General features: G+C 42.0%; 2 protein-coding genes across 2 annotated transcripts in view; one reads left to right on the top strand and one right to left on the bottom strand.

Moving 5' to 3' along the window:
* LOC119745607 (aconitate hydratase, mitochondrial-like) overlaps nt 1–14,201 on the bottom strand; it is a 46,977-nt gene extending 32,776 nt beyond the window's left edge. Inside the window, exon 1 of the mRNA XM_038222091.1 lies at nt 13,971–14,201. Within this exon, the coding sequence (XP_038078019.1) occupies nt 13,971–14,006 (36 nt within the window). The 5' untranslated portion in view covers nt 14,007–14,201. The remainder of the gene's footprint in view (nt 1–13,970) is intronic.
* A 9,628-nt stretch (nt 14,202–23,829) lies between these two features.
* The window catches only part of LOC119744691 (THO complex subunit 4-A-like), a 54,357-nt gene continuing 52,190 nt past the window's right edge, over nt 23,830–25,996 (top strand). The window contains exon 1 of the mRNA XM_038220758.1: nt 23,830–24,276. Within this exon, the coding sequence (XP_038076686.1) occupies nt 24,055–24,276 (222 nt within the window). The 5' untranslated portion in view covers nt 23,830–24,054. The remainder of the gene's footprint in view (nt 24,277–25,996) is intronic.

The following is a 25,996-nucleotide window of genomic DNA, read 5'->3' as shown; positions in this document are numbered from 1 at the left end:
TTAAGTCAGTCTTCACGCAGGAGGACACTACAACTCTTCCCTATTTTCAGCAGATCTTCCCTGATATTGAGCCACATGATGTAACATCTGAAGGTATCCAGAAACTTCTCCATGAATTAAATCCATCAGAAATTCTCAGTGAATGAGTAATGAACTGGCACCATTACTGACAGCTCTCTTCAATCAATCTGTCATCTCGGGCCAACTCCCAGATGATTGGATTACTGCCAATGTTACTCCGTTGTTTAAGAAGAGGCAGCAAGAGCGACCCATTTAACTAACGTCTGTCCTGTTCAAAGTTTTGGAACATGTCATCCATTGTCATGATGTTTCACCTTGAACGTCACCAAATACTAACCGACTGCCAAAGCGGTGTTAGGAAAAATAGAGGCTGTGATATCCAGCTACTGTACTCATCACAGTGGATGACATTGCTAAATCAGTGGGAAAAGGAAAACAGATCGACGCCATATTATTGAACTTCTCAAAAGTATGCGATAGCGTTCCTCATCAAAGGCTTCTTCTTAAACTAAAGCTCTTTGGGATTGCTGGCAACATTTACAATAGATTTTCAAGCTTCCCAACATTACGCACACAGAGAGTAGTACATATACAGGAAGATGAAAGCTCTACATCTGCCGATGTTACATTGTATATCTGGCGTACCCCAAGGCACGGTTCTAGGACCACTTTTGTTAAGCTCTATATATGTGAACGATATTCCATTTTACATTTCTTCCAAAACCAGTCTCTTTGCAGACGATGGCTTATTGTATCGAGAAATAAATTCACCACCCAATGCTGCCTTGCTTCAAAGTGACCTGGATGCTCTCTGTACATGGGAAAGTGAGTGGGAAATGAAATTCAACACAGATAAAAGCTTCATCATGCACATGACAACCAAGAAAAACCCAGTTCTTCGTAAGTATAATATCAATGGAAAGCCACTCCAAACAACATCCAACCATCTATGCCTAGGAATCACCTTCAGCAGTGATTGCAGCTGGTCATCTCACAATTATAAACAAAATCACAACTACTAACTAGTGCCAAGCAGACAACTGCTGTATCATCCGGCGGAACTGGAGCAAAGAAGTAATATCTCAGGTAGCAGTTTTTGGTTCGCCCCAAGCATGGTGTTTGCGGCTAGGCCCCATTTACACATGTTACAGAAGAGGAAAAGAAACAGCAGAGAATTGCTGCAAGAATGTGCTGCAACAACTATACCAGAAAAGCAAGCGTCACTGCCATGTTACAGGAGCTAGGTTGGCCACTATTTGAACTTAAAAGAATAACATCCAAATTGACAATGTTTTATAAAATCCCCCATGGACTTCACCGTACAGACAAGAACATATCACAGATCACATCAGTATTCCTTCCATCATCTTCATGCAAAAACCAAGATGTACAGCATCAGCTTCTTCCCATCAACCATACATACCTCACTGGAATGCTCTACCGAAATCGACCATCAACATTACCAATCAAGACCAATTCAAAACCGCCGTTGCTGACCACATACTTCAAGGGGAATACCAAATTTAGATGTTCTTACTCCCCACACACCAACTCCAGTGGGATGCAGATCAACCACTTTGCTAGAGAATCCTTTACGTAGATGTAGCTATACAGTCCACCGTGAGCTTGTTTTCCTTTAAAACTGTATCGCACGTCCGCCGTTTTGTTTTACGCTTTAAAAACTTTCCAAAAGGAGATCCAACGACACTTTGTTGAATATCAAAAGACTGTTTACTGTACGCTGAATAAATACTGAACAGTCATTGTGTTGTGCTATAAATACACCTATGCCGCGTCACACTTACGACATATTTTTTTCAATGAATTGCAGGATGCGCATTGAAGGGATACAAAGTGCAACATGTCAAATTCCTGATGAGCATGTCAGCTGTCAGAGTTACTCAAGCTAAGTTAATCTGAATTTAAACAAGTCAGGTGTGTTTACAAACACAAACCGTGACTTTTCCCACGACAAAACACCACTCTTTTAACATCAACTTACACGTACCGTACCTTGGTCACATGGAACGTTCATTGACAGCATTAGTGTCTTCTGTAGGTTTTATATGAATTAATCCCTAATCCCTATGATCTCAGAATAAATACAAGATTTTTATTGTTTTAGCCACTGTGACCTTGACCCTTCGACCCCCAATGCGATAGGCCTATTAGGATTACCAAGAACAATCCACAAACCAAATTTGAAGTTCATATGTAAAGTATTTCTCAAGTTATCGCGCCGACAAAATTTCTTTTGTTTCAGCCACTGTGAGCTTGACCCTTGACCTTTCAGCCCCAAATGCAATAGGCTTTTTAGGATTACCAAGAACAATACACAAACCAAATTTGAAGTTCATATGTAAAGTATTTCTCAAGTTATCGCGCTGACAAAGTTTCTTTTGTTTTAGTCACTGTGACCTTGACCCTTGACCTTTCGGCCCCAAATGCAAAATGGTTGTTAGGATTACCAAGAACAATACACAAACCAAATTTGAAGTTCATATGTAAAGTATTTCTCAAGTTATCGCGCTGACAACATTTCTTGTTTTAGTCACTGTGACCTTGACCCTTGACCTTTCGGCCCCAAATGCATAAGGGTTCTTAGGATTACCAAGAACAATACACAAACCAAATTTGAAGTTCATATGTAAAGTATTTCTCAAGTTATCGCGCTGACAAAATTTCTTTTGTTTTAGTCACTGTGACCTTGACCCTTGACCTTTCGGCCCCAAATGCAAAAGGGTTGTTAGGATTACCAAGAACAATACACAAACCAAATTTGAAGTTCATATGTTAAGTATTACTCAAGTTATCGCGCTGACAAGATTTGTCCGGACACACACACACACACACACAGTCGTTTTTATGCCCCGCGGCGAAGCCGAAGGGGCATACTGTTTCCGCCTTGTCCTTCCGTGGGTGGGTGGGTGGGTGGGTGGGTGGGTGTGTGGGTGGGTGTGTGGGTGGGTGGGTGTGTGGGTGTGTGTGTCCGGACAAATCTTGTCAGCGCGATAACTTGAGAAATACTTAACATATGAACTTCAAATTTGGTTTGTGGATTGTTCTTGGTAATCCTAAGAAGCCTTTCGCATTTGGGGCCAAAAGGCCAAAGGTCAAGTTCACAGTGGCTAAAACAATAGAAATCTTGTCAGCGCGATAACTTGAGAAATACTTAACATATGAACTTCAAATTTGGTTTGTGGATTGTTCTTGGTAATCCTAAGAAGCCTTTCGCATTTGGGGCCAAAAGGCCAAAGGTCAAGTTCACAGTGGCTAAAACAATAGAAATCTTGTCAGCGCGATAACTTGAGAAATACTTTACATGTGAACTTCAAATTTGGTTTGTGGATTGTTTTTGGCAATCCTAAGAAGCCTTTTGCATTTGGGGCCAAAAGGCCAAAGGTCAAGTTCACAGTGGCTAAAACAATAGAAATCTTGTCAGCGCAATAACTTGAGAAATACTTTACATGTGAACTTCAAATTTGGTTTGTGGATTGTTCTTGGCAATCCTAAGAAGCCTATTGCATTTGGGGTCAAAAGGTCAAGTGTCAAGTTCACAGTGGCTAAAACAATAGAAATCTTGTCAGCGCGATAACTTGAGAAATACTTAACATATGAACTTCAAATTTGGTTTGTGGATTGTTCTTGGTAATCCTAAGAAGCCTATTGAATTTGGGGCCAAAAGGTCAAGGGTCAAGTTCACAGTGGCTAAAACAATAGAAATCTTGTATTTATTCTGAGATTATAGGGATTAGGGATTAATTCATATAAAACCTAGAGAAGACACTAATGCTGTCAATGAATGTTCCATGTGACCAAGGTACATGTAAGTTGATGTTAAAAGAGTGGTGTTATGTCATGGGAACAGTCACGGTTGCGGGGCATTTGTGTTTGTAAACACACCTGACTTGTTTGCTATGCTTCCGAGGATTGGCTTTGTGTTTTCCTTTGTCCCTGTAATATAACACTCTCCCATAGACTAAGCACACAAACCTGCGTTCGAGGACAATAGGCACCTTCCTTCGAGGAATAATGGCCCCTTTGTGCTCCTTTTGTTGTCTGTCCTCAGGCGTAATGCCATGCAGGAACACACACACACGTTCTCAAATTTGTATCCTTGTGGAGACATTCCTTTGTTCTCGTGTAGTAAAGTGTTCAATTTTGAAAGTGAAGTTTCAAAATGCTCTTATTTTAACCAGAATTAGTTTCCTTGGCTGAAATTTGGACTTAATATCCCTTTTCTAAAACTCTTCCATTTGCGACGGATCAACCCACCTTGGAAATTCCTAGTTTTTGAGTAAAACCCATATATCTATTTCGTGAAAACCTTGTGGAGACCTATTCATCTATAGAAATTGCCCTGTGGAGACCTTTACAATGTTTTGTTCCCTTTTGTGTGTGTGTCTCCACAAGGATACAAATTTGTAGTCACCCACCCACCCACCCACCCACGGAAGGACAAGGCGGAAACAGTATGCCCCTTCGGCTTCGCCGCGGGGCATAAAAAGCAACTGCTTTAGACACTTTGGTACTGGACAGTCAATAAAATTGAGTTTTGAACAGAACTCGTAAAAAAATAGAGGTGTCCTGATAAGGATTACCAACCAGTCTGCTTTAGGTTGAAATAAGTCCAAGTAACTTTGACCCTATCGCCTTTTTGAACATTCGTACATGATCTGGCGTCAGTAGCATCAAAGGGAAGCATGAGACTTAGAAGGAGGTTTTCACGTTTTTTTGCCGATTTTTAAAATTTCCCTTCAAATTACAAGCAAGAACTCACCTACATGTATGACACAATATGTATCCTTTGTGCAGCAGAGGATCCTGTCAAAATGACAAAATTATCAAGCTGAACCTGAAAAAAGGGTATTTTTAGTGCAAATCCGAAGGTACAACCTTCATCAGCCGTGTCGTGTACAAAATGGTGCAAAGCCGTTTTCTATGGTGGCCTTGAAGGGACATAACCGGTCGTAAATATTTTTGCGACGTCTTGAATTTATTCACGACTAGTCGTGAAACAGGACTCGTTTATACTACGCTGCATCGGGAGTCCTGTTTATTACGTGACGATTTACTATGTTTTGTTTGCTGCCCCCCAACGACGACTTTTACACAAATTGCACGTTTGGGTTGAAACAGGACCTGAAAAACAGCTCTCAAAAGTACCTTTTGTATTCATTTCATTACAGACACGATAGTCGTTTTTATTTCATCACACCTTAGGCTACATATCCGAAAAATGACGGAAATGTCTTCGAGCATTCCACAAGCTCTTTAATAGCAAAAAACATTGAATTCATTACCTACGCGAAAATCTCCTTCATAAGTCTCGTGCTTCCCTAAAGCTACTGCCGCCAGATTATGTCAGAATGTTAAAAAAGGCGGTAAGTAGGGTCAAAGTTACTTGGACTAGGTTGAAATTGTCATTTTGAATGATAAACAAGAAAAGTGTGTCTTCCAACACAAATGCCCCTCCACCATAACTGTCCCATAACTTGACACACTGCCACCCTCTTGATATGATAATTTATACGAGCTATCTGGTTCTGTGGAACTATTCAGTTACATAACCATTGATTTGTCTAGTTAACACTGATCTTGACCTGTGGCACCCCCCTCCCTCTGAATTAAAACTGGTTTCACAGGGTAGGTGTTGTGTAATTAAATGTGAAGTGAAAAACAACAAGATCCTACAGAATGAAGTAGAAAGAGATGTACCACTTGTAAGCTACCTGACAAGTTTCATGACAATACACCAAGTCTAAATTGAGTTATCGTGATGACAAGCGTTTCTTTTGTTTTCGCCATATTGACCTTGACCTTGTACCTGTAGCCCCGAAATTCAATAGGCTTCTTGGAGAATCCACTATCAAACTACCTGCCAAGTTTCATGACAATCCATCAAATCTATCTTGAGTTATCGTGATGAAAGCATTTCTTTTGCTTTAGCCATATTGACCTTGACCTTTGACCTGTAACCCCCAAATTCAATTGGCTTCTTGGGGGTTCCACTAGCAAGCCATCTTTAAAGTTTCATGACAATACATCAATGCTAATTTGAGTTATCGTGATGACAATCACTTCTTTTGTTTATGTTATCATAATGCATTTCTTTTGTTTTCGCCATATTGACCTTGACCTTGTACCTGTAGCCCCGAAATTCAATAGGCTTCTTGGAGAATCCACTATCAAACTACCTGCCAAGTTTTATGACAATCCATCAAGTCTTCCTTGAGTTATCGTGATGACAAGCATTTCTTTTGTTTTAGCCATATTGACCTTGACCTTTGACCTGTAACCCCCAAATTCAGTAAGGCTTCTTGGGGGTTCCACTAGCAAGCCATCTTTAAAGTTTCATGACAATACATCAATGCTAATTTGAGTTATCGTGATGACAAGCATTTCTTTTGTTTACGTTATCATAATGCATTTCTTTTGTTTTAGCCATATTGACCTTGACCTTTGACTGGTAACCCCCAAATTCAATAGGCTTCTTGGGCGTACCCCTAGCAAGCCACCTGTCAAGTTTTATGACAATCCATCAAGTCTTCCTTGAGTTATCGTGATGACAAGCATTTCTTTTGTTTTAGCCATATTGACCTTGACCTTTGACCTGTAACCCCAAATTCAATAGGCTTCTCGAGGGTTCCACTAGCAAGCCATCTTTAAAGTTTCATGACAATACATCAATGCTAATTTGAGTTATCGTGATGACAAGCACTTCTTTTGTTTACGTTATCATAATGCATTTCTTTTGTTTTAGCCATATTGACCTTGACCTTTGACCAGTAACCCCCAAATTCAATAGGCTTCTTTGGGAACCCACTAGTAAACTACCTGCTAAGTTTCATGACAATCCATTAAGTTTATCTTGAGTTATCTTGATGAAAGCATTTTCTTTTGTTTTAGCCATATTGACCTTGACCTTGTACATGTAGCCCTCAAATTCAATAGGCTTCTTGGGGAATCCACTATCAAACTAAATGCCAAGTTTCATGACAATCCATCAAGTCTATCTTGAGCTATCGTGATGAAAGCAAAAGTGTGACATACACACACACCCACCCACCCACACATACTTGTTTCACATGACTAGTGTGGACTTTCCATTGCTTTCGTGTAGTTAAGAAAAACCAGTGAAAAAACTCATTTTTCTCAAACTGTGAAAACTCTTTCAACCCAATTTTTTTTCTATGATTCCCTTTAGTGTTTCTCTTCATTCTGCTACGGATAAACCTAACCCAAAAATGTCTTTAAACCTGTTTTCCAGAAATGGGGAAACACTGTGTGGACGTGGGGTAAGTCCACACAACGTCGGTGCTACCTACATTATGTGGACGTCTTTTGTTCGGAAGTCCACACTGCGTATGTAAGACAAACTCACGCACCCACACACAGTCGTTTTTTGCTATGCTTCCGAGGATTGGCTTTGTGTTTTCCTTTGTCCCTGTAATATAACACTCTCCCATAGACTAAGCACACAAACCTGCGTTCGAGGACAATAGGCACCTTCCTTCGAGGATCAATGGCCCCTTTGTGCTCCTTTTGTTGTCTGTCCTCAGGCGTAATGCCATGCAGGAACACACCCACCCACACACACCCACACACGGAAGGACATGACAGAAACAGTATGCCCTTCGGCTTCGCCGGGGCATAAAAACAGTCTTTACTCTAATTTGATTGAAACTTAAGTGGGGCCCGTAAGAGACAGGGCTACTCTGAAACGTGCAAAACTAAATCAGGCCACCTTTACTCAATCTTTAGCCAGCAAATTTCTCCAAAAATTCCACTGGGCAAAGAAAAGGTCCTCAAAATTTCACCAACCAAGTTTGCAGACTCAATTCAATTTTTAAAGGAGACTTTTCTTCAATATTTTGCACATGAGAGGGAAGTCAAGTGATTTCAACATGAGGCTAAAGACTAGACTGGTACATGTCCAACCATGGTCCAACTTTTTGAAAAGAGTATGTATACATGTAGCTGCTCGGCGGGCTACGAATTTTGTTTCTCCCAAACGACATCCGCATATGGGTGTACGCTACATGGCGTTTTGGACTTTACTTTTCTAAAAACATGTGAAGAAAATAATAAATTTAGAAGAAAAACATGAATTCGAATGTAAGAAATTTTGACTTTATTTCCCTTTTTAAAAAATCCTCCGAATCCTCAGGTTAGAAAAGAAACAAAATTCGGGTACAAAAATGGCGATTCGAACCCGCAACCTCGCGGTGCAAAATCAGACTTTATACCGACGGAGCTATCGCTCTGCTCGACAAATTGCGAGGGAAAAATAATTATATACCTGCGTATGTACGTATCATAAAATAGGCCCATCATAAAAGTATCGTAGAGGGCGCTAAACAACCACGTATGCGGATGATCGATGTAGTTTGGGAAAAGAAAATTCGCCAGCGGCGGGCTAGAGCTATTTTGGCGTTTAACATTTCTAAAATCGCCAGGAGCCATCCTGACATTTGGACTTGGCCTGGTTATGACTTACAAACGTACAGTACATGTACATGTATTGCAGCAACATGAGGTAAAAGTTTTGCACCTTTCGACAGTAATCAGTAAAGTTGTGGGGAAAAACAACGAAAGCATCGCCGATATTTTTTTGAAATATGTGGGTTGAGAAAAAAATTGGCGATTTAAAACTGATTTTGCCGATATCGCGATATTCCGATTTTATCAAAATGTATGCGATTCCGATTATTTTTTACGAAAATCATATCGCGGCGATATTATCGTCGTATCGTCCAGCACTGGTAGCCACAATGTTGGCTTATAGGACAGCTGGAATTTTCAAGAGTAGTAACATGCCTCAAAATGTTTCAAGTCAATCAGTAGCTTTGTGAATGACTGCTAAATGGTATGAGGTACATGTATGTTATGGGAATCTGGGATGGGATAATAGAGGTGAAAAGGGACAATTTGTGGAGGCCCTGGATTTTGGGCCTCTTAAGATCTAACTTTTCCAACGTATTCATGTCTCCAGCGCTACATGTAAATGAATATGAGCATGTCAGCTGGAGTTACTCAAGCTAAAGCAGACTTCTCTCAATGTAATGACACCTTTTTGGAAATTTAAAACCCTACCCTTTATCTATGACATACCTGTATGTTCTTAATGTCGCGAACTAGTTTGGTAGACTTAGGTCAAATACTTTAAAACTGGATTTTGTTCCCTTATAGGAACTGGGCCCGTAGATATACGATCGCCAGAAACTGTTCAAAAATTACAAAAAAGTGTCATTATATTGAGAGAAGTCTGCTTTAGTTGGCAATGTCATGGAAAGATTCCCATATCTGGCCATCACTTGCCACCCTGTGCACAAACGCTCTGTTATTAAGAAAACACCACTGACTCTAATTCGGTCGAAACTAAACAGGGGCCCTGCATTAGTACACGTTCGCCAATGGTCCTACTAAACTGCGTCAACAAGCATCAACAAGCGTCAACAAGCGTCAATGGTCGTCAAAAAGCACATTAAAAGTAGCTTTATTTGGTAGAAGAAGCAATAAAGAACATCTTCTGCATATCAATTAAAGTTAAAATTATTTTAAAACTTGGGGTTTTTTTACGTGAAATGTACGACAAATTTGTCGATAAGTGTTGGCCGCCATTTTGTTTACGTGAAGCTAGCCGCACTACGCATGCGTGAAGTGTACAGAGCCATACTACGCATGCCCGAAGTGTACAGCGCCATCCAAACAAGATGGCGGCCATTCTTATGATTGCGCAAATCACAAGAAAGCGCACAACAGTCATGACAGTAGGACCCATCGCCAATGATAGCCGTTATTTGCTAGCTTGAGTATCTCCAGCTGACATGCTCCATATTCATTCACATGTAACGCTGGAGGCATAACCTGTTCGTTAGAATGTGGTAGCAAGAGACCCTAAAAAAATGGCCTCTCAAAAATTGTTCATTTTCACCTCTAATATCCCACCCTAGAGTTCATTTACATACTCATACATTCAGCAGTCGTTTACGAAGCCTAATGATCGACTTGAAACAGACCACACAAAAAAAATGTGAAAAATCTTGACGATTTTGGTGGCTTGTCGGTGCTTGGTACGGTAGGAGCGGAACGATAATATGCGCATGCGTACAAGTGCAAGTACGTACCCCCACGGCGTGCTCCAAGCGATCGAACCGAAAATGACTGCGATCATTCTGCACGTGTGCACCTTTCAAGTGTCAGGTTGGCTCAGTGCGGAAAGGGCATATTTTTTCATCATTTTTGCCGAAAAACCGACAGAATCCACCGATGTTTGTTTGGTGCACATAACGTGAGTATGTCATGAGGTACTGTACGGAGTTTAGGGGCAAACTGTGCAGCGGTTCTGTGGGAAATAGCTTGGTTGTGATGGACGTTTTTGTACTTAGTTTGTGTTTTGTAGAGGCAAACAGTTTTGCAGGGTAAGCTGCCTATGAGGCTCCACTACGTGGAGCCTCATAGCTCTAGGAGTACCATGTGGGTACCACACCGCTTTCAGGCGCCGCAAGTGAGTTCAATTTTCGTCTGGTGCGTTGTCACGGAAAGCAAGACAACGAGAATGCTCTCCAGGACAACGCACCAGACGAAAATTGAACTCACTTGCGGCGCCTGAAAGTGGTGTGGTACCCACATACATCGCGCGCGCAGATTTGTTTCGATGTCATCACGTGATGCATACATTCACATAATTAGCAAAACAAAATGGACGACAGCCGTTGGAACTGGAGGTTTTTTACGGACAAGCCACCGCAATCGTCAAGATTTTTCACAATTTATTTTGTGATCTGTTTCAAGTCGATCATTAGGCTTCATAAATGACTGCTGAATGTATGAGGTATGTAAATGAAATCTGGGGTGGGATATTAGAGGTGAAAATGAACAATTTTTGAGAGGCCATTTTTTTAGGGTCTCTTGCTACCACATTCTAACGAACAGGTTATGCCTCCAGCGTTACATGTGAATAAATATGGAGCATGTTAGCTGGAGTTACTCTAGACCCGTGAACGTGGCTATATACATAGCCACGCTTCAGTCTATAGTAAAAACACTCTATTGTGATCAGGGCTCGATTTACCCGGGTGCACGCATGCACCAGTGCATGTAGATTTTTGCTTGTGCACGTAGCTTTTTACTGAGCATGCACAACGTGCATGTAACTTTTTTAGCCGCCAAAATACTCATTTCATGCATATATTTACTGTTTACAAATGAGTGAGAATAAGAATAAAGTTTGTTGAATACTTGACCAGATAGTGTACAAACGTGTTATTTCTTTTATATATCCATAAATTATTCCTCGCGGCAGATTCAGAGTACGCGGTAGAATTTGGGAAGATCGTCCTGCAACCGCCTCCGATCATGCACGTGATTTACCACGTGATACATGCCGCTGATAACTTGGTATCGCACTGACGCTCCGCGCATTCATATGTCCCGATCATAAGTGTGATTCCAAATTATTAGCTGCGTTTATCACGTGGTCTCGTTATTGGCCAATCGGACGCCGCCTATCATATGTCCCACATGAAGCAGACGGGTATAGCTCGGAGGACTCTGATAATTTTGCACGCAAATGACCCTGGGAACTTGTGTCACTTGTCAGGTTGAAATCCAATTTCTACGTTCATATGGGTTTTCATCGACGGCAAATTTCGTCGAAATGACACATCCTGAACACACGGGAAGGCAAATTTAGCTTTCTATGTGAGTACTCAACATATGTACAAAATTATGTATGGCGGATCAATTTCGCAATGTTCGAAATGCCACAACAGCGTGGCGTTGTGTACAACGCCACGTTCACGGGTCTAGGCTTGCCTTGAGCGCGATCGAGTAAAAAAGGCTATTTACTGTACTGTCTGTAGAAAGTTTGATAAATCAAAGAGAAAGAATGCCTTCAGAGAAGCAGACGGGTGTAAGTCAATTATGGTGCATGTGGGTTTTTCTTGGTGCATGTACAATGTAGGTTTTTTGGTCTACATGCACCAGTGCATGCAACTTTTTTTTTGTAAATCGAGCCCTGATTGTGATCAGCGGTTACTAAATTTAAGTGACCGTTCTAGCCGAATTTCGGCTACATTTGACAGAATATTTGCATACAAAAATTAGTTGTACAGAAAATCAGCAGAATATTTTTTTCGGCAGAATTATGAAGAAAATTATGAAGAGAATTACGAAGGAAAATGAAAAAGATTGGAAAGAAATATGGCACATTTGGTTGAAAAACTTTCATTTTTTGAAAGATCCTTAAAACAAACCCTTGCACAATGGAACAGCAATATAAACTGGGTGATTTGGCAGACTTTCAAAGTGGATTTAGCAGAATTTTACATGGTATTACGGTTAATCTGCCATGTAAGACGGTTAGTCAGGTACCCGCTGGTGATACTTCTTCCGTTTTGCGCATGTGGAACTCGGGATACCAGAGTGTCATGCCTGTCTTTGATTTTCTGATCATTTTGAAAACATTCGTTGTGACAAAGTTGTGCCGTACTTTACATCAAATTTCTTGGCAATGCCAGATACAACACTCGCGGAAATTCACAGGAGGCCCAACAAGTAAGTGATTCACCTATGGGCAAAATTATACATGGTTATATGTAGCGGATCAAAAGATAGAATGCTGTTGCTTGTATTTACCTAGCCCCATGAATGTGGCCAATTTACTGGACTACCTCCGTAAACATAGGCCACACATCCACATGTACAAAAACGTGTTGCACATTGTCAAATTTTGATTTTCACATTTAGGCTTAGTTTGTAGGGTTTTTTTGCTTTAGAAGCATACTCACCCTCTTTTTAGGCTTATCAGAAAGTGCTGCCTTTTTCAGATGTCTATTTGTCGTGAAATTTCCAGATTCATTTGCACACGTTTACGTATCAAAATTTCAACATGAAATTTCACAAAAATTAGACGTCTGAAAAAGGCAGCACTTTCTGATTAGCCTATAAAGAGGGTGAGTATGCTTCTAAAGCAAAAAAACCTACAAACTAAGCCTAAATGTGAAAATCAAAATTTGACAAAGTGCGACATGTTTTTGTACATGTGGATGTGTAGGCCCATAAATGTGGCCTATTTAATACTGGACTGCCTCCGTAAACATAGGCCACACATCCACATGTACAAAAACGTGTCGCACGATGTGTGGCCTATGTTTACGGAGGCAGTCCAGTAAATAGGCCACATTATGGGGCTAGTGGATGTGTGGCCTATGTTTGCGGAGGTACTGTAGTCCAGTAAATTGTGGCCACATTTATCATGTTTATGGGGCTACTACTAGTGGAAACCCAACGGAAGCGCGTGGCGTTGTATACAACGCCACGTTCACGGGTCGAGTCTAGAGTTACTCTAGCCCCATAAATGTGGCCTATTTACTGGACTACCTCCGTAAACATAGGCCACACATCCACAATGTACAAAAACGTGTCGCACTTTGCCAAATTTTGATTTTCACATTTAGGCTTAGTTTGTACTTTTTATTGTAGGTTTTTTTTTGCTTTAGAAGCATACTCACCCTCTTTATTAGCCCCATAAATGTGGCCTATTTACTGGACAGTAAATAGGCCACATTTATGGGGCTACCTCTTTATGGGCTAATCAGAAAGTGCTGCCTTTTTCACTTCAGATGTCTATTTTTCGTGAAATTTCCAGATTCATTTGCACACGTTTGCTATCAAAATTTCAACATGAAATTTCACAAAAATTAGACATCTGAAAAAGGCAGCACATTCTGATTAGCCTATAAAGAGGGCGAGTATGCTTCTAAAGCAAAAAAACCTACAAAGTAAGCCTAAATGTGAAAATCAAAATTTGGCAAAGTCGACACGTTTTTGTACATGTGGATGTGTGGCCTATGTTTACGGAGGCAGTCCAGTAAATAGGCCACATTACTCAAGCTAGTAGTATTAATACTTGCAATGACGTCGAATTTGTGGAAGAATCTTACTTGTAACGACAGTGACAGTCGCGCAGAATAAGCCATGACGATATCTGCTGAAGAAACAGGCCTACTTGCTGAAGAAACAATATGAAGGACGACTTAAATACAACTTAGGCCCAGGCTAAAATGGGGACAGAACCCGCGAACAGTTCGCCCTGTTTCAAATTTAATCGTCGATCCAAGACGGCTCGATCAAGGATTGCAGGTCAAGTCGCCCCCTGGCCGACTCGCCTCTTACCGACTCGCCCCTTACCGACTCGCCCCCTGACCGACTCGCCCCCGACCGACTCGCCCCTTACAAGCTCGCCCCCTGCCTGACTCCCCCCTAGCAGACTCGCCCCCTGACCGACTCGCCTCCTGACCGACTCGCCCCCTGGAAAATTATGCACCGTACGGGGACATCGTGAAATAAAAATAAAGACAGTGTCGGGGAACACGTTTCCCGGTCGCAACGTGGCCAACGTGAAACTTAATGAAGCCAAATTATTCAAACGCCAGTATGAAGGATTAACCCGCGTTCATCGTTTGTCAATGACATTAAATCTCGACTCTGGGTCCTCAGTTTCATTAAAAAATATTTTCAGAATGAATGATATATATTTGAAAAATCAAATCGTCCTGCTGCATTAAACAAGAATAACATATTAAGTAAATGCAAACTTTTAGAAAACCTTTTTCTTTGCGAAAAGAAAACTTTTTATGCACGTCCAAATAAAACTCTTTGAGGTGACTAAGCGAATGGAGTTAACGAATTTAGGGAGTTGATCCAGATATCGGATTTTCCCCGCGCGTTATGTGGAGGGCGAGGCATTTTTGTTTGAATTGTTGTTATTTACCTTGGGCCAGCCTTAAAGCTATCCATCATTTGCAGCTATCCAAAAAGTAACTGACGTAATAATTGTTGAAAAAACAGGTTGAAGGATAATAAGGGGACTAAACTCCCTGTGAAATTATTCTCCTCCCTTGAAATGCAAAACTGCCCCTCAAAAAGATGCCCCGCTCGCATTAAGAAGATTGTTTGACCTTTGCGACCGGGCAAACGGTGTTCCCCGACACTGTCTTTAATTTTTTTTTTCACGATGTCCCCGTACGGTGCATAATTTTCCAGGGGGCGAGTCGGCTAGGGGGCGAGTCAGGCAGGGGGCGAGCTTGTAATGGGCGAGTCGGTCAGGGGGCGAGTCGGTAAGGGGCGAGTCGGTAAGGGGCGAGTCGGCCAAGGGGCGAGTCGGCCAGGGGGCGAGTTGACCTGACACCGGCTCAAGGTAGCCACGGATTCGGCCGGATTTCTGGCCGCGTATTCTAGCCGCGCATTCGGCAAAAGTCAAAAAATCTATAATACATGCGGCAAAAGGTGATCTGTTTTCCAGAAAGATAACTTCCTTTATTCAACGAACTTTTCAAAATGAACAACAAATAACAATATTTTTCCACGCCGTATCAAAATACACAACATAAGCAACCATTTCATTAACCATTTCTGAAATTTTGATCCAATAATTACCATTAAATTAGCTGCATAATGAGAATCATCACATTTCGCGTAAGTTTTCAACGCTTTTACTTTAAGAGATGTTGGAAAGTAAATGTATCATTTGAAACAAAGTGTACCTCACATGTTGTCAAAAACTCATAATTGTATTGCATAATCTACGAGATCATGTGACTGGTCACACTTAATGTTGGTGGTGGCTTCAGCCAAACACTTATTAGTGCCTAATTAGCCCGTTAAAGCGATCCCATTTTCCCGGTTCTATCAAATTTCATTCTTTTCAACTGCGTATATCACTGCTCCTTTAAAACAAAGTGTACCTCACATGTTGTCAAAACTCATAATTTTATTTCATAATCTACGAGATCGTATCACTGGGCACACTTAATTTTGGTATTGGCTTCATGCAAGCACTAATTTGTGCCTAATTAGCCCCTTAAAGTGACGCCATTTTCCCTCCACTATTAGAATGCGTTCGTTTCTGCTGCGTATATCACTGCCTCTTTAAAACAAAGTGTACCGCACATGTTGTCAAAAACTCACAACTTTATTTTATAATCTATGAGATACTCCTACTGTCCACACTTAGTTTTGGTATTGACTTCAGCCAAACACTAATTAGTGCCTAATTAGCCGGTTAAAGTGACCGCATTTTCCTTGCACTATTAGAATGCGTTCTTTTCAACTGCGTAAATCACTACCCCTTTAAAACAAAGTGTACCGCACATGTTGTCAAAAACTCACAATTTTATTTCATAATCTACGAGATAGTATCACTGGGCACACTTAATTTTGGTATTGGCTTCAGCCGAACACTAATTAGTGCCAAATTAGCCCGTTAAAATGATCCCATTTTCCTGCACTATTAGAATGCGCGCGATGCGTTAGTTTCTGCTGCGTATTATCACTGCCCCTTTAAAACAAAGTTTAATAGTGCAAGGAAAATGATGTCACTTTAAGGAGCTATTTAGGAACTAATTAGTGTTGGGCTGAAGCCAATACCAAAATTAAGTGTGCCCAGTGGTATGATCTCGTAGATTATGAAATAAAATTATGAGTTTTTTGACAACATGTAAGGTACACCTTGTTTTAAAGGAGCATTCATAAATACCTCAGACAGTTTAGCTATTCCTATTGGTCGAGAGCCCGTCACGTGGCCGGTCTTAAACGGATGATAAAGACATGGCTAGCTGGTCTTAAACACTTTTCCAGTGTCACAATAAAATGTGGACTCCTAAAAATCCAGTGCCTCTTACCGTTTCATTGGTTGAACGTTCACAATCCTCACGTAGGCATGCGCAACACTACAAGCGAGTCAGAATTTTATCTATACTACAATTCAAGGAATCTCTGTCTGTCTGTCTGTCCGTCTGTCTGTCTGTCTGTCTGTCCGCCGATTATCTCCAGAGCCGGGCACCGTATGAAGTTGAAAATCGGCGGGTGTATTGCTCGGGGCAACAGAATGTGCAGTGCCAAGTTTGAAGTGGTTTGGATGAGCGGTTTCCGAAAAAGCTGCAAAACAGCAGTATTTTCGGAGGCAAACGCGGCAGCTTAGAACATAACACTACGCACTGCCGTTCTTTTCAATTGTTTACGTCATGTTTGAGCAAAAGCGCGCGTGCTCAATGTGACGCAAACAATGCAAAAAAGACACGGGCACGCGCCATAACTCTATTGCACGCGCACGGGCATTGTAGGGTGATACTATTGTCCAGTATGGGTGAATATATAGCATTGCGTACCATGTTACCGTTTGTACACCTACGTGGTGGCTGCACGGGCACATTATTTTTGCAGTCGACTGAGCGACCTTACTGCAGGACGATACCATTGTCCAGTAGGGGAGAGTAATATCTGCGCTATTTTTGGAGCCTTTTATTAAGAAACACTCGCCCAAACAATTTCAAACTTGGCACAAACCTTGACGTGAGTGTGCGTTCAACCTGTGAAAACACACAATTGCATCGCGTGCGTTGTTTGCACGAGCAGTTCTCAAAAACTCTGCAAGCATGCAACCAATACCTGCGGCAAAGCAATTTGCGCTTCCCAAACAAGCACATTTTAGACGGCACAGCACGGTTGTACGCGTACGAGGACGTGAGAGGCTGCACGGGTATACGCATTTTGTCGTCGACTGAGCAACAATTACTGTAAGCGACTGACTGAGCAACCTTTACTGTAGGACGGTACCATAGTCCAGTATGGGTAAATATCAGTGCCAGGGGATGGCGACGTGTACAAAGTGCGCGTTTAACAGTTCTCAACTGCCCCTTCCGAACACGCACATTTTCGACTGGCCCTGCACTAGTCTATACTACAATTCAAGGAATCTCTGTCTGTCTGTCCGTCTGTCTGTCTGTCTGTCTGTCTGTCCGCCGATTATCTCAAGAACCGGGCACCGTATGGAGTTGAAAATCGGCGGGCGTATTGCTCGGGACAGCAGAATGTGCAGTGCCAAGTTTGAAGTGGTTTGGACCAGCGGTTGTCGAAAAAGCTGTAAAAAAGCAGTATTTTCTGAGGCAAACGCGCCAGAATATAGCCTAGAACTCCGCGCACTGATGTTCTTTTCAATTGTTTACGTCATGTTTGAGCAAGAGCGCGCGTGCTTAATATGGAAAAAGGACGGGCACATTGTAGGGCGATAGCACTGCACACCATGACTTCGTACGTGAGTGGCATGCACGGGCACGGGCACATGCATTTTGTAGTCAACTGAGCAACCATCACTGCACTGTATGTAGGCGGTCGATACCATTGTACAGTATGGGTGAATAGCACTGCATACCATAATTATGTTTCCGTACGTGATGACTGCACGGGCACATGCATTTTGCAGTCGATTGAACCACTTTTGTAGGCGGTGGATTGAGCAACCTTACTCACGTAGGTGAGTAGCTGCACGGGCGTATGGGTGAATATCAGTGCCGGGGATAGCCTGGCGACATGTACAAAGTGCGCTCAACCTATGAGTGTGAGTTTAACCTGTGAAAACAACACAATTGAATCGTGTGCGTTGTTTGCATGATATGAGCATTTTGAAATTGCCCCTAACGAACAGGTGAATTTTTTGACGGGCCCTGCAAAAATGACGGGCACATTGTAGGGCGATAGCACTGCACACCATGTCTTCGTACGTACATATACATGAGTGGCATGCACGGGCACATGCATTTTGTACTCAACTGAGCAACCATCACTACACTGTATGTATAGGCGGTCGACTGAGCAACTCTAATACAATATTGTATCGCCCTACAACTACGCCCTACAGTTGTAGGGCGATACCATATTGTCCAGTAGGGGTAAATATCAGTGCCAGGGGGGAGGCGACATTTTGTGAGTTTAACTTGCGAGTGTGCGTTCACACCATTGAATAATGTGCGTTGTTTGCACGAGCTGCAGTTCTCAACTGCCCCTTCCGAACACGCACATTTTCGACTGGCCCTGCACTAGTCTTATTATAATTCCAGGAATCTCTGTCTGTCTGTCTGTCCGTCGATTATCTCCAGAACCGGGCACCGTATGAAGTTGAAAATCGGCGGGTATATTTTTCGGGACAACAGAATGTGCAGTGCAAAGTTTGAAGTTGTTTGGACCAGCGGTTCTCGAAAATGCTGCAAACAGCAGTATTTTCTGAGGCAAACGTGGCAGTATATAGCTTAGAACATAACACCCGCACGCACTGCCGTTCTTTTCAATTGTTTACGTCATGTTTAAGCTAAAGCGCGCGTGCTCAATATGACGCAAACAATGCAAAAAGGACGGGCACGCGCACGTGCACTGTAGGGCGATACACTGTCCAGTATGGGTGAATACTAATGGATCAATGGGTGAATAGCACTGCATACCATGTTTTCGTATGTACACGGGCACATTATTTTTGCAGTCGACTGAGCGACCATTGTAGGTGGTCGAACTTCAAACTTGGCAAAAATTTGGACGTAAGTGTGCGTTCAACCTGTGAAAACAACACCATTGAATCGCGTGCGTTGTTTGCACGAGCAGTTCTCCAAAACTCTGCAAGTATGCAACCTATACCAGCGGCAAAGCAATTTGCGTTTCCCGAACATGCACATTTTAGACGGGCACTGCACTAGTCTTACTATAATTCCAGGAATCTCTGTCTGTCTGTCTGTCCGTCGATTATCTCCAGAACCGGGCACCGCATGAAGTTGAAAATCAGCGGGTATATTTTTCGGGACAACAGAATGTGCAGTGCAAAGTTTGAAGTTGTTTGGACCAGCGGTTCTCGAAAAAGCTGCAAAAAGCAGTATTTTCTGAGGCAAACGTGGCAGTATATAGCTTAGAACATAACACCCGCACACACTGCCATTCTTTTCAATTGTTTACGTCATGTTTAAGCTAAAGCGCGCGTGCTCAATATGACGCAAACAATGCAAAAAGGACGGGCACGCGCATGTGCATGCCATGTTTTCGTATGTACACGGGCACATTATTTTTGCAGTCGACTGAGCGACCATTGTAGGTGGTCGAACTTCAAACTTGGCAAACATTTTGAAGTAAGTGTGCGTTCAACCTGTGAAAATAACACCATTGAATCGCGTGCGTTGTTTGCACGAGCAGTTCTCCAAAACTCTGCAAGTATGCAACCTATATCAGCGGCAAAGCAATTTGCGTTTCCCGAACATGCACATTTTAGACGGGCACTGCACTAGTAGTTCTAAATTCAAAACGCAACGCCCCAGGTGCGTTCTGCGTGACATCGCGCAGAACATGTTACGCGCGCGTCAATCTCCATAAAAGGGTTGTTTACATCTTACTCGCCAGCAGAACACTCCATTATTTTGCTAGAGGGATGTTTCAAAAAGCATGAAGTGAACTTGTTGAACAAAATCGGGATTTTTTTAACGAATTATTTGATATTTCGTTACGGATAAGGTATTTATGAATGGGAATAAATATGTGCTCGGTCGGTATTTATCACTCTGCATTCTGATAGTGCCGGGAAAATGGGGTCACTTTAAGGGGCTAATTAGGCACTAATTAGTGCTTGGATTAAGCCAATACCATAATTAAATTTCCCTAGTAGTGTGATCTCGTAGATTATGAAAAAAATGTATGAGTTTTTGACAACATGTGAGGTACACTTTGTTTTAAAGGAGCAGTGATATACGCAGTTGAAAAAAAAAAGCATTCTGATAGTGCCGGGAAAATGGGGTCGGTTTAAGGGGCTAATTAGAAACGAATTAGAGCTCGGATGAAGCCAATACCAAAATTAAGTGTGCCCAGTGATATGATCTCGTAGATTATGAAATAAATTATGAGTTTTTGACAACGTCTGAGGTACAATTTGTTTTAAAGGAGCAGTGACATACGCAATTAAAAAGAATGCATTCTGATAGTGCCGGGGAAATGGGGTCAATTTAAGGGGCTAATTAGGCACCAATTAGTGCTTGCATGAAGCCAATACCAAAATTAAGTGTGTCCAGTGAAATGATCTCCTAGATTATGAAATGAAACTGCAAGTTTTTGGCAACATGTGAGGTACACTTTGTTTTAAAGGAGCAGTGATATACGCAGTTGAAAAGAACGCATTACAATAGTGTAGTAAAACGAACGCATTAAAATAGTGTGGTAAAAATGGCGTCACTTTAACGGGCTAAGTAGGCACTAATTAGTTTTTGGCTCGAGCCAATACCAAAATGAAGTATGCCCAGTCACATGATCTCGTAGAGTATGCAATACAATTATATGTTTTGACAACATGTGAGGTACACTTTGTTTTAAAGGAGCAGTGATATATGCAGTTGAAAAGAATGCAGTCTGATAGTGCCGGGAAAATGGGGTCATGTTAAGGGGCTAATTACCCACTAATTAGTGCTCGGATGAAGCCAATACCAAAACCAAGTGTGTCCAGTTACTTTGAGGGGCTAATTAGGCACCAATTAGTGCTCGCATGAAGCCAATACCAAAATTAAGTGTGCCCAGAAATAATGATCTCGTAGAATATGAAATGATAAAACTGCAAGTTTTTGGAAACATGTGAGGTACACTTTGTTTTAAAGAGGTAGTGATATACGCAGCAGAAACGAACGCATTACAATAGTGTAGTAAAACGAACGCATTACAATAGTGTGGTAAAAATGGCGTCACTTTAACGGGCTAAGTAGGCACTAATTAGTTTTTGGCTCGAGCCAATACCAAAATGAAGTGTGCCCAGTCACATGATCTCGTAGAGTATGCAATACAATTATATGTTTTGACAACATGTGAGGTACACTTTGTTTTAAAGGAGCAGTGATATATGCAGTTGAAAAGAATGCAGTCTGATAGTGCCGGGAAAATGGGGTCATTTTAAGGGGCTAATTACCCACTAATTAGTGCTCGGATGAAGCCAATACCAAAACCAAGTGTGTCCAGTGATATGATCTCGTAGATCATGAAATAAAACTACAAGTTTTTGACAACTTGTGAGGTACACTTTGTTTTAAAGAAGCAGTGATATACGCAGTTGAAAAGAACGTATTACAATAGTGCAGTAAAAATGGCGTCACTTTAACGGGCTAATTAGGCACTAATTAGTTTTCGGCTCGAGCCAATACCAAAATCATGTGTGGCCAGTCACATGATCTCGTAGATTATGCAATAAAATTATGAGTTTTTGACAATATTTGAGGTACACTTTGTTTCAAATGATGCATTTACTTTTCAACATCTCTAAAAGCGTCGATAAATAACGTTAAATGTGATGATTCCCATTAAGCAGCTAATTTTATTATAAGTAATTATTGCATCAACATTTCAAAAATCGTCGATGAAATGGTTGCTTATAGTATGAGTTTTGATACAGAAAATATTGATATTTGTCGTTAATTTTGAAAAATTGAGGAAAGTCGTTGAATAAAATAAATTGTCTATCTGGCAAATAGAACACCTTTTGCAGCATGTAGTATAGATTTTTTACTTTTGGTGAATGCGCGGCCGAATTTCGCTCGTACCCCCCCCCCCCCCCCCCCCCCCCGCCCTGCATATATCATACAGGACGCTGGGCTACTCTGACGAGCTTCACAGAATCTTGTGAAGGAAATGGTCTATGACCTATGTATAAAGCATCTTGCTGCAGCTGTTCAAAACAATGTGCGCAAATGCTATCCGAAAACTTCCAATAGAATTGCGCATATTCCATACCGGATGTGATTTCTGTTTCATTGCGGACCATGTGGACAAACTTTTCAGCGTCGCATAATGCAATCCGACCGTTCGTGATTCTAAACGGAGTCTGAGCGAGTGACGGGAATGTAAATTTACAACACAGATAAGTTTTACAGAATTTCCTACATTATTACGCTTTTTAACGAGAAAAAACACCAATTTTTTTGTGGGGGGCCAAAAAAAAAATTGTTTCTCCCAAAAAGTGGGTCAAAAAATTACGGCGTGGGGTTCAGGGCCCGCTTTAAGGGCCCCGAAAATGTTTTGGATTCTCGATGCTCTGTGGTACGTGGTGCGATCTGAGGCAATTTCTGACCACTTTAGCCATTTTTTTTTTGAGGAAAAGATGGTGGTGTACTCATTGCCTGCCTTTATTGCGACGTCACATAAAAAAAAAAAAATTGGTTTCGGGTTTTTTTTTTGGGGGGGGGGATGGCCCCCCTGCCCCCCTGCCCCCCCCTGGATCCGCCCTCCCCCCCCCCCCCCAACCATTCCAGTTAGGGTACGAGCAACCTCGTCCCCAGTGCTCACTTTATTTCCAACCTTGTTTCCAATAGTAAACCCTGGATAGCAAACTTTCTTCCTGTATCCTGATTCGATACCGCAATTGGCTAGTAATGGATTTTATCGTGTACTTGGTGCTATATTCGCAACGTACAGTACGTGTTTTCGCGATCATTCGTCCACTCGCCTTCTCGAAAATACTAATTTCCTTTCCAATTTGCTCATATTAATATGAAATATGATACTGCATGTTGTCTCGATATAAGATCGTAACAGTTTAATTTTAAAAATCGTGTTTTCGTAACTCACGCCATGCTCGCGCTGCGACGAATTGACTCTGTTTTTACCCCAGACACCTCATACAAAAACAAACGCCAATGTAACGCATATCCAGGCACCAGACTGTTGCTCATTTGCATACGTGTTCAAAAATCTTGCACATGCAAATGAAAGCAGGTAGTGATGGGCGCGTACTGTTCGACACCCTGGGGACGAGGTAGGGGTACGAGCGAATCCCAAGGACTAGCTTACCATTGGACACGAGGTTGAAAAGAAAGTAAACCCTGGGGTCGAGGCTGGAATGATTATTTAATTAGAACCAACAGAGGGCGGGCTTGCGCATTCACCCGATAAGTCGGGTACCCTACTCCATTGGATTTAAAAACACCTTAAACAAAGCGATGAATGCAATTTATTAATCGTCAAGATACCATGGTTTTTTTTTTATCGCGTGGTGTACAACATTCCGGTTCTGCAGCTAGCGGCGCGGGGTATCTCAATTATATTACGGGTACGCGCGTTTTATCCATATCTTCACGAACACGCATAATTGCTTTATTGCTTGTACTACTAGTACTACGGTTTCGTAGCCAGAAGAGTTATTTCCTATAATTTTCCCGGCCCAAACACAGTCCGTTCAAAGTCAACATGACGGAGAAAATAGACATGAGCCTGGAGGACATCATAAAGATGAACAAGACGAACAAAAGAGGAGGAGGGCGAGGACGTGGCGGACGTGGACGCGGCGCCGGTGGACAAACGCGTGGCGGTGCCGTTGGTGGACGGACCAGAGGCGGCAGTGGGGCTGGAGTTGGTGGAGCAATCCGACGACAGAACAGGGGTGGTGCCCGCCCTACTCCTTACTCACGGGTAGGAAATTTTTGTTGATGTTAAGCACCGTCGATATTAATTATTAGACCCGTGAACGTCAACGTGGCGTTGTATACAATGCCACGCTGTTGTGTATTTTCGAACCTAGCGAAATCGATCCGCCATTTCGTATGGATGTTGAGTACTCACCTAGACGGTCCTAACTAAAGCGCGTCAACAAGCGTCAACAAGTTTTAATGGTTGTTAATGAGCGTCAACAAATTTTGTATAGGCTTTTGAACAATAAAAACAGCTTTATATGGTAGAAAAAGCAATAATGAACATCTTCTGCATATCAATTTAAGTTAAAATTACTTAAAAAGTAGCTGGAGTTACCCAGCCCTGAGTTTTATCATTGGGTTGTCTATAAGGGCTGGAGCGAATTTTTCTCGTAACTTGTAGTATTTGCAAAAAATTTTGGAAAATGTTCAATTTTGTCCCCGTTACACACTAATTGCAACTGCAACTCACCCCAAACTTGCCTGGAATAACCATTACACAGGTCCTTGAAGTAAAAAACGATCCACGATGAAGATTCAGCCTACAATTGCAGTGAAAACAGGAGGAATAACCGCTAACTTGACAACCTTGCTGGATTGGCCAGGACCGCAATTGGTTTGTGCACAAAAAAAATTGTGTACAATGAATGGCGGTCGATTAACAGGCACAGAGAGAGCGATCGCTGTCAACTACTCGTTTTTGCCGGCTGCGTTGGCTGTTGGCGCATGACGTTACGCGGAAGCGTAACACCCGATGACTGTTTCATGCACTAATATGAGGTTTACCACTCGCATCACAGCTTTGGTACTGGAACCGCAACCAATAGTGCATGAAACAGTCATCGGGTGTTACGCTTCCGCATGACGTCATGCGCCAACAGCCAGCGCAGCCGGCAAAACGAGTAGTTGACAGCGATCGCTCTCTCTGTGCCTGTTAATCGACCGCCATTCATTGTACACAATTTTTTTTGTGCACAAACCAATTGCGGTCCTGGCCAATCCAGCAAGGTTGTCAAGTTAGCGGTTATTCCTCCTGTTTTCACTGCAATTGTAGGCTGAATCTTCATCGTGGATCGTTTTTTACTTCAAGCCTTACCTGTGTAATGGTTATTCCAGGCAAGTTTGGGGTGAGTTGCAGTTGCAATTAGTGTGTAACGGGGACAAAATTGAACATTTTCCAAATTTTTTTGCAAATACTACAAGTTACGAGAAAAATTCGCTCCAGCCCTAGATGACAACCCAATGATAAAACTCAGGGCTGGGTAACTCCAGCTACTTAAAAAGTGGTTTTCCAGTGCGAAATCTACGACGGGTTTTTCGGTTAGGGGCCGCCATCTTGTTTGAGATCTACATACTACGCATGCGTGGAGTGTACCATTCACGCATAGGGGTTTCTTTATACGATACGCTTTGCGATACCTCGTTTGGTTTTTGCATTGGGATTTTTTGGCAGACATTGTGAACAGTGTCAGTCGGCATATTTTTCAAATAATTAGCCAAGTACCGTGACCAAGTTTTGCATAATTTTTAATTGGAAAAAAAAATAGTTTTCCTAATTTCTAGAATTGAATTTGTGCAAAACACCAAACGAGGTATCGCAAAGCGTATCGTATAAAGGAATGTTGGACAACTCGTACCCGAGACAACTCGTACCCGAGACAACTCGTACCCGAGACAACTCGTACCCGGGACAATTCGTACCCGGGACAACTCGTACCCGG

This window comes from Patiria miniata, unplaced genomic scaffold (genome assembly GCF_015706575.1).
Source record: "Patiria miniata isolate m_02_andy unplaced genomic scaffold, ASM1570657v1 HiC_scaffold_7, whole genome shotgun sequence".
Taxonomy (NCBI): domain Eukaryota; kingdom Metazoa; phylum Echinodermata; class Asteroidea; order Valvatida; family Asterinidae; genus Patiria; species Patiria miniata.
The sequence above is the reverse complement of the archived record's forward strand: the minus strand, read 5'-3'. Positions and strand labels throughout refer to the sequence as shown.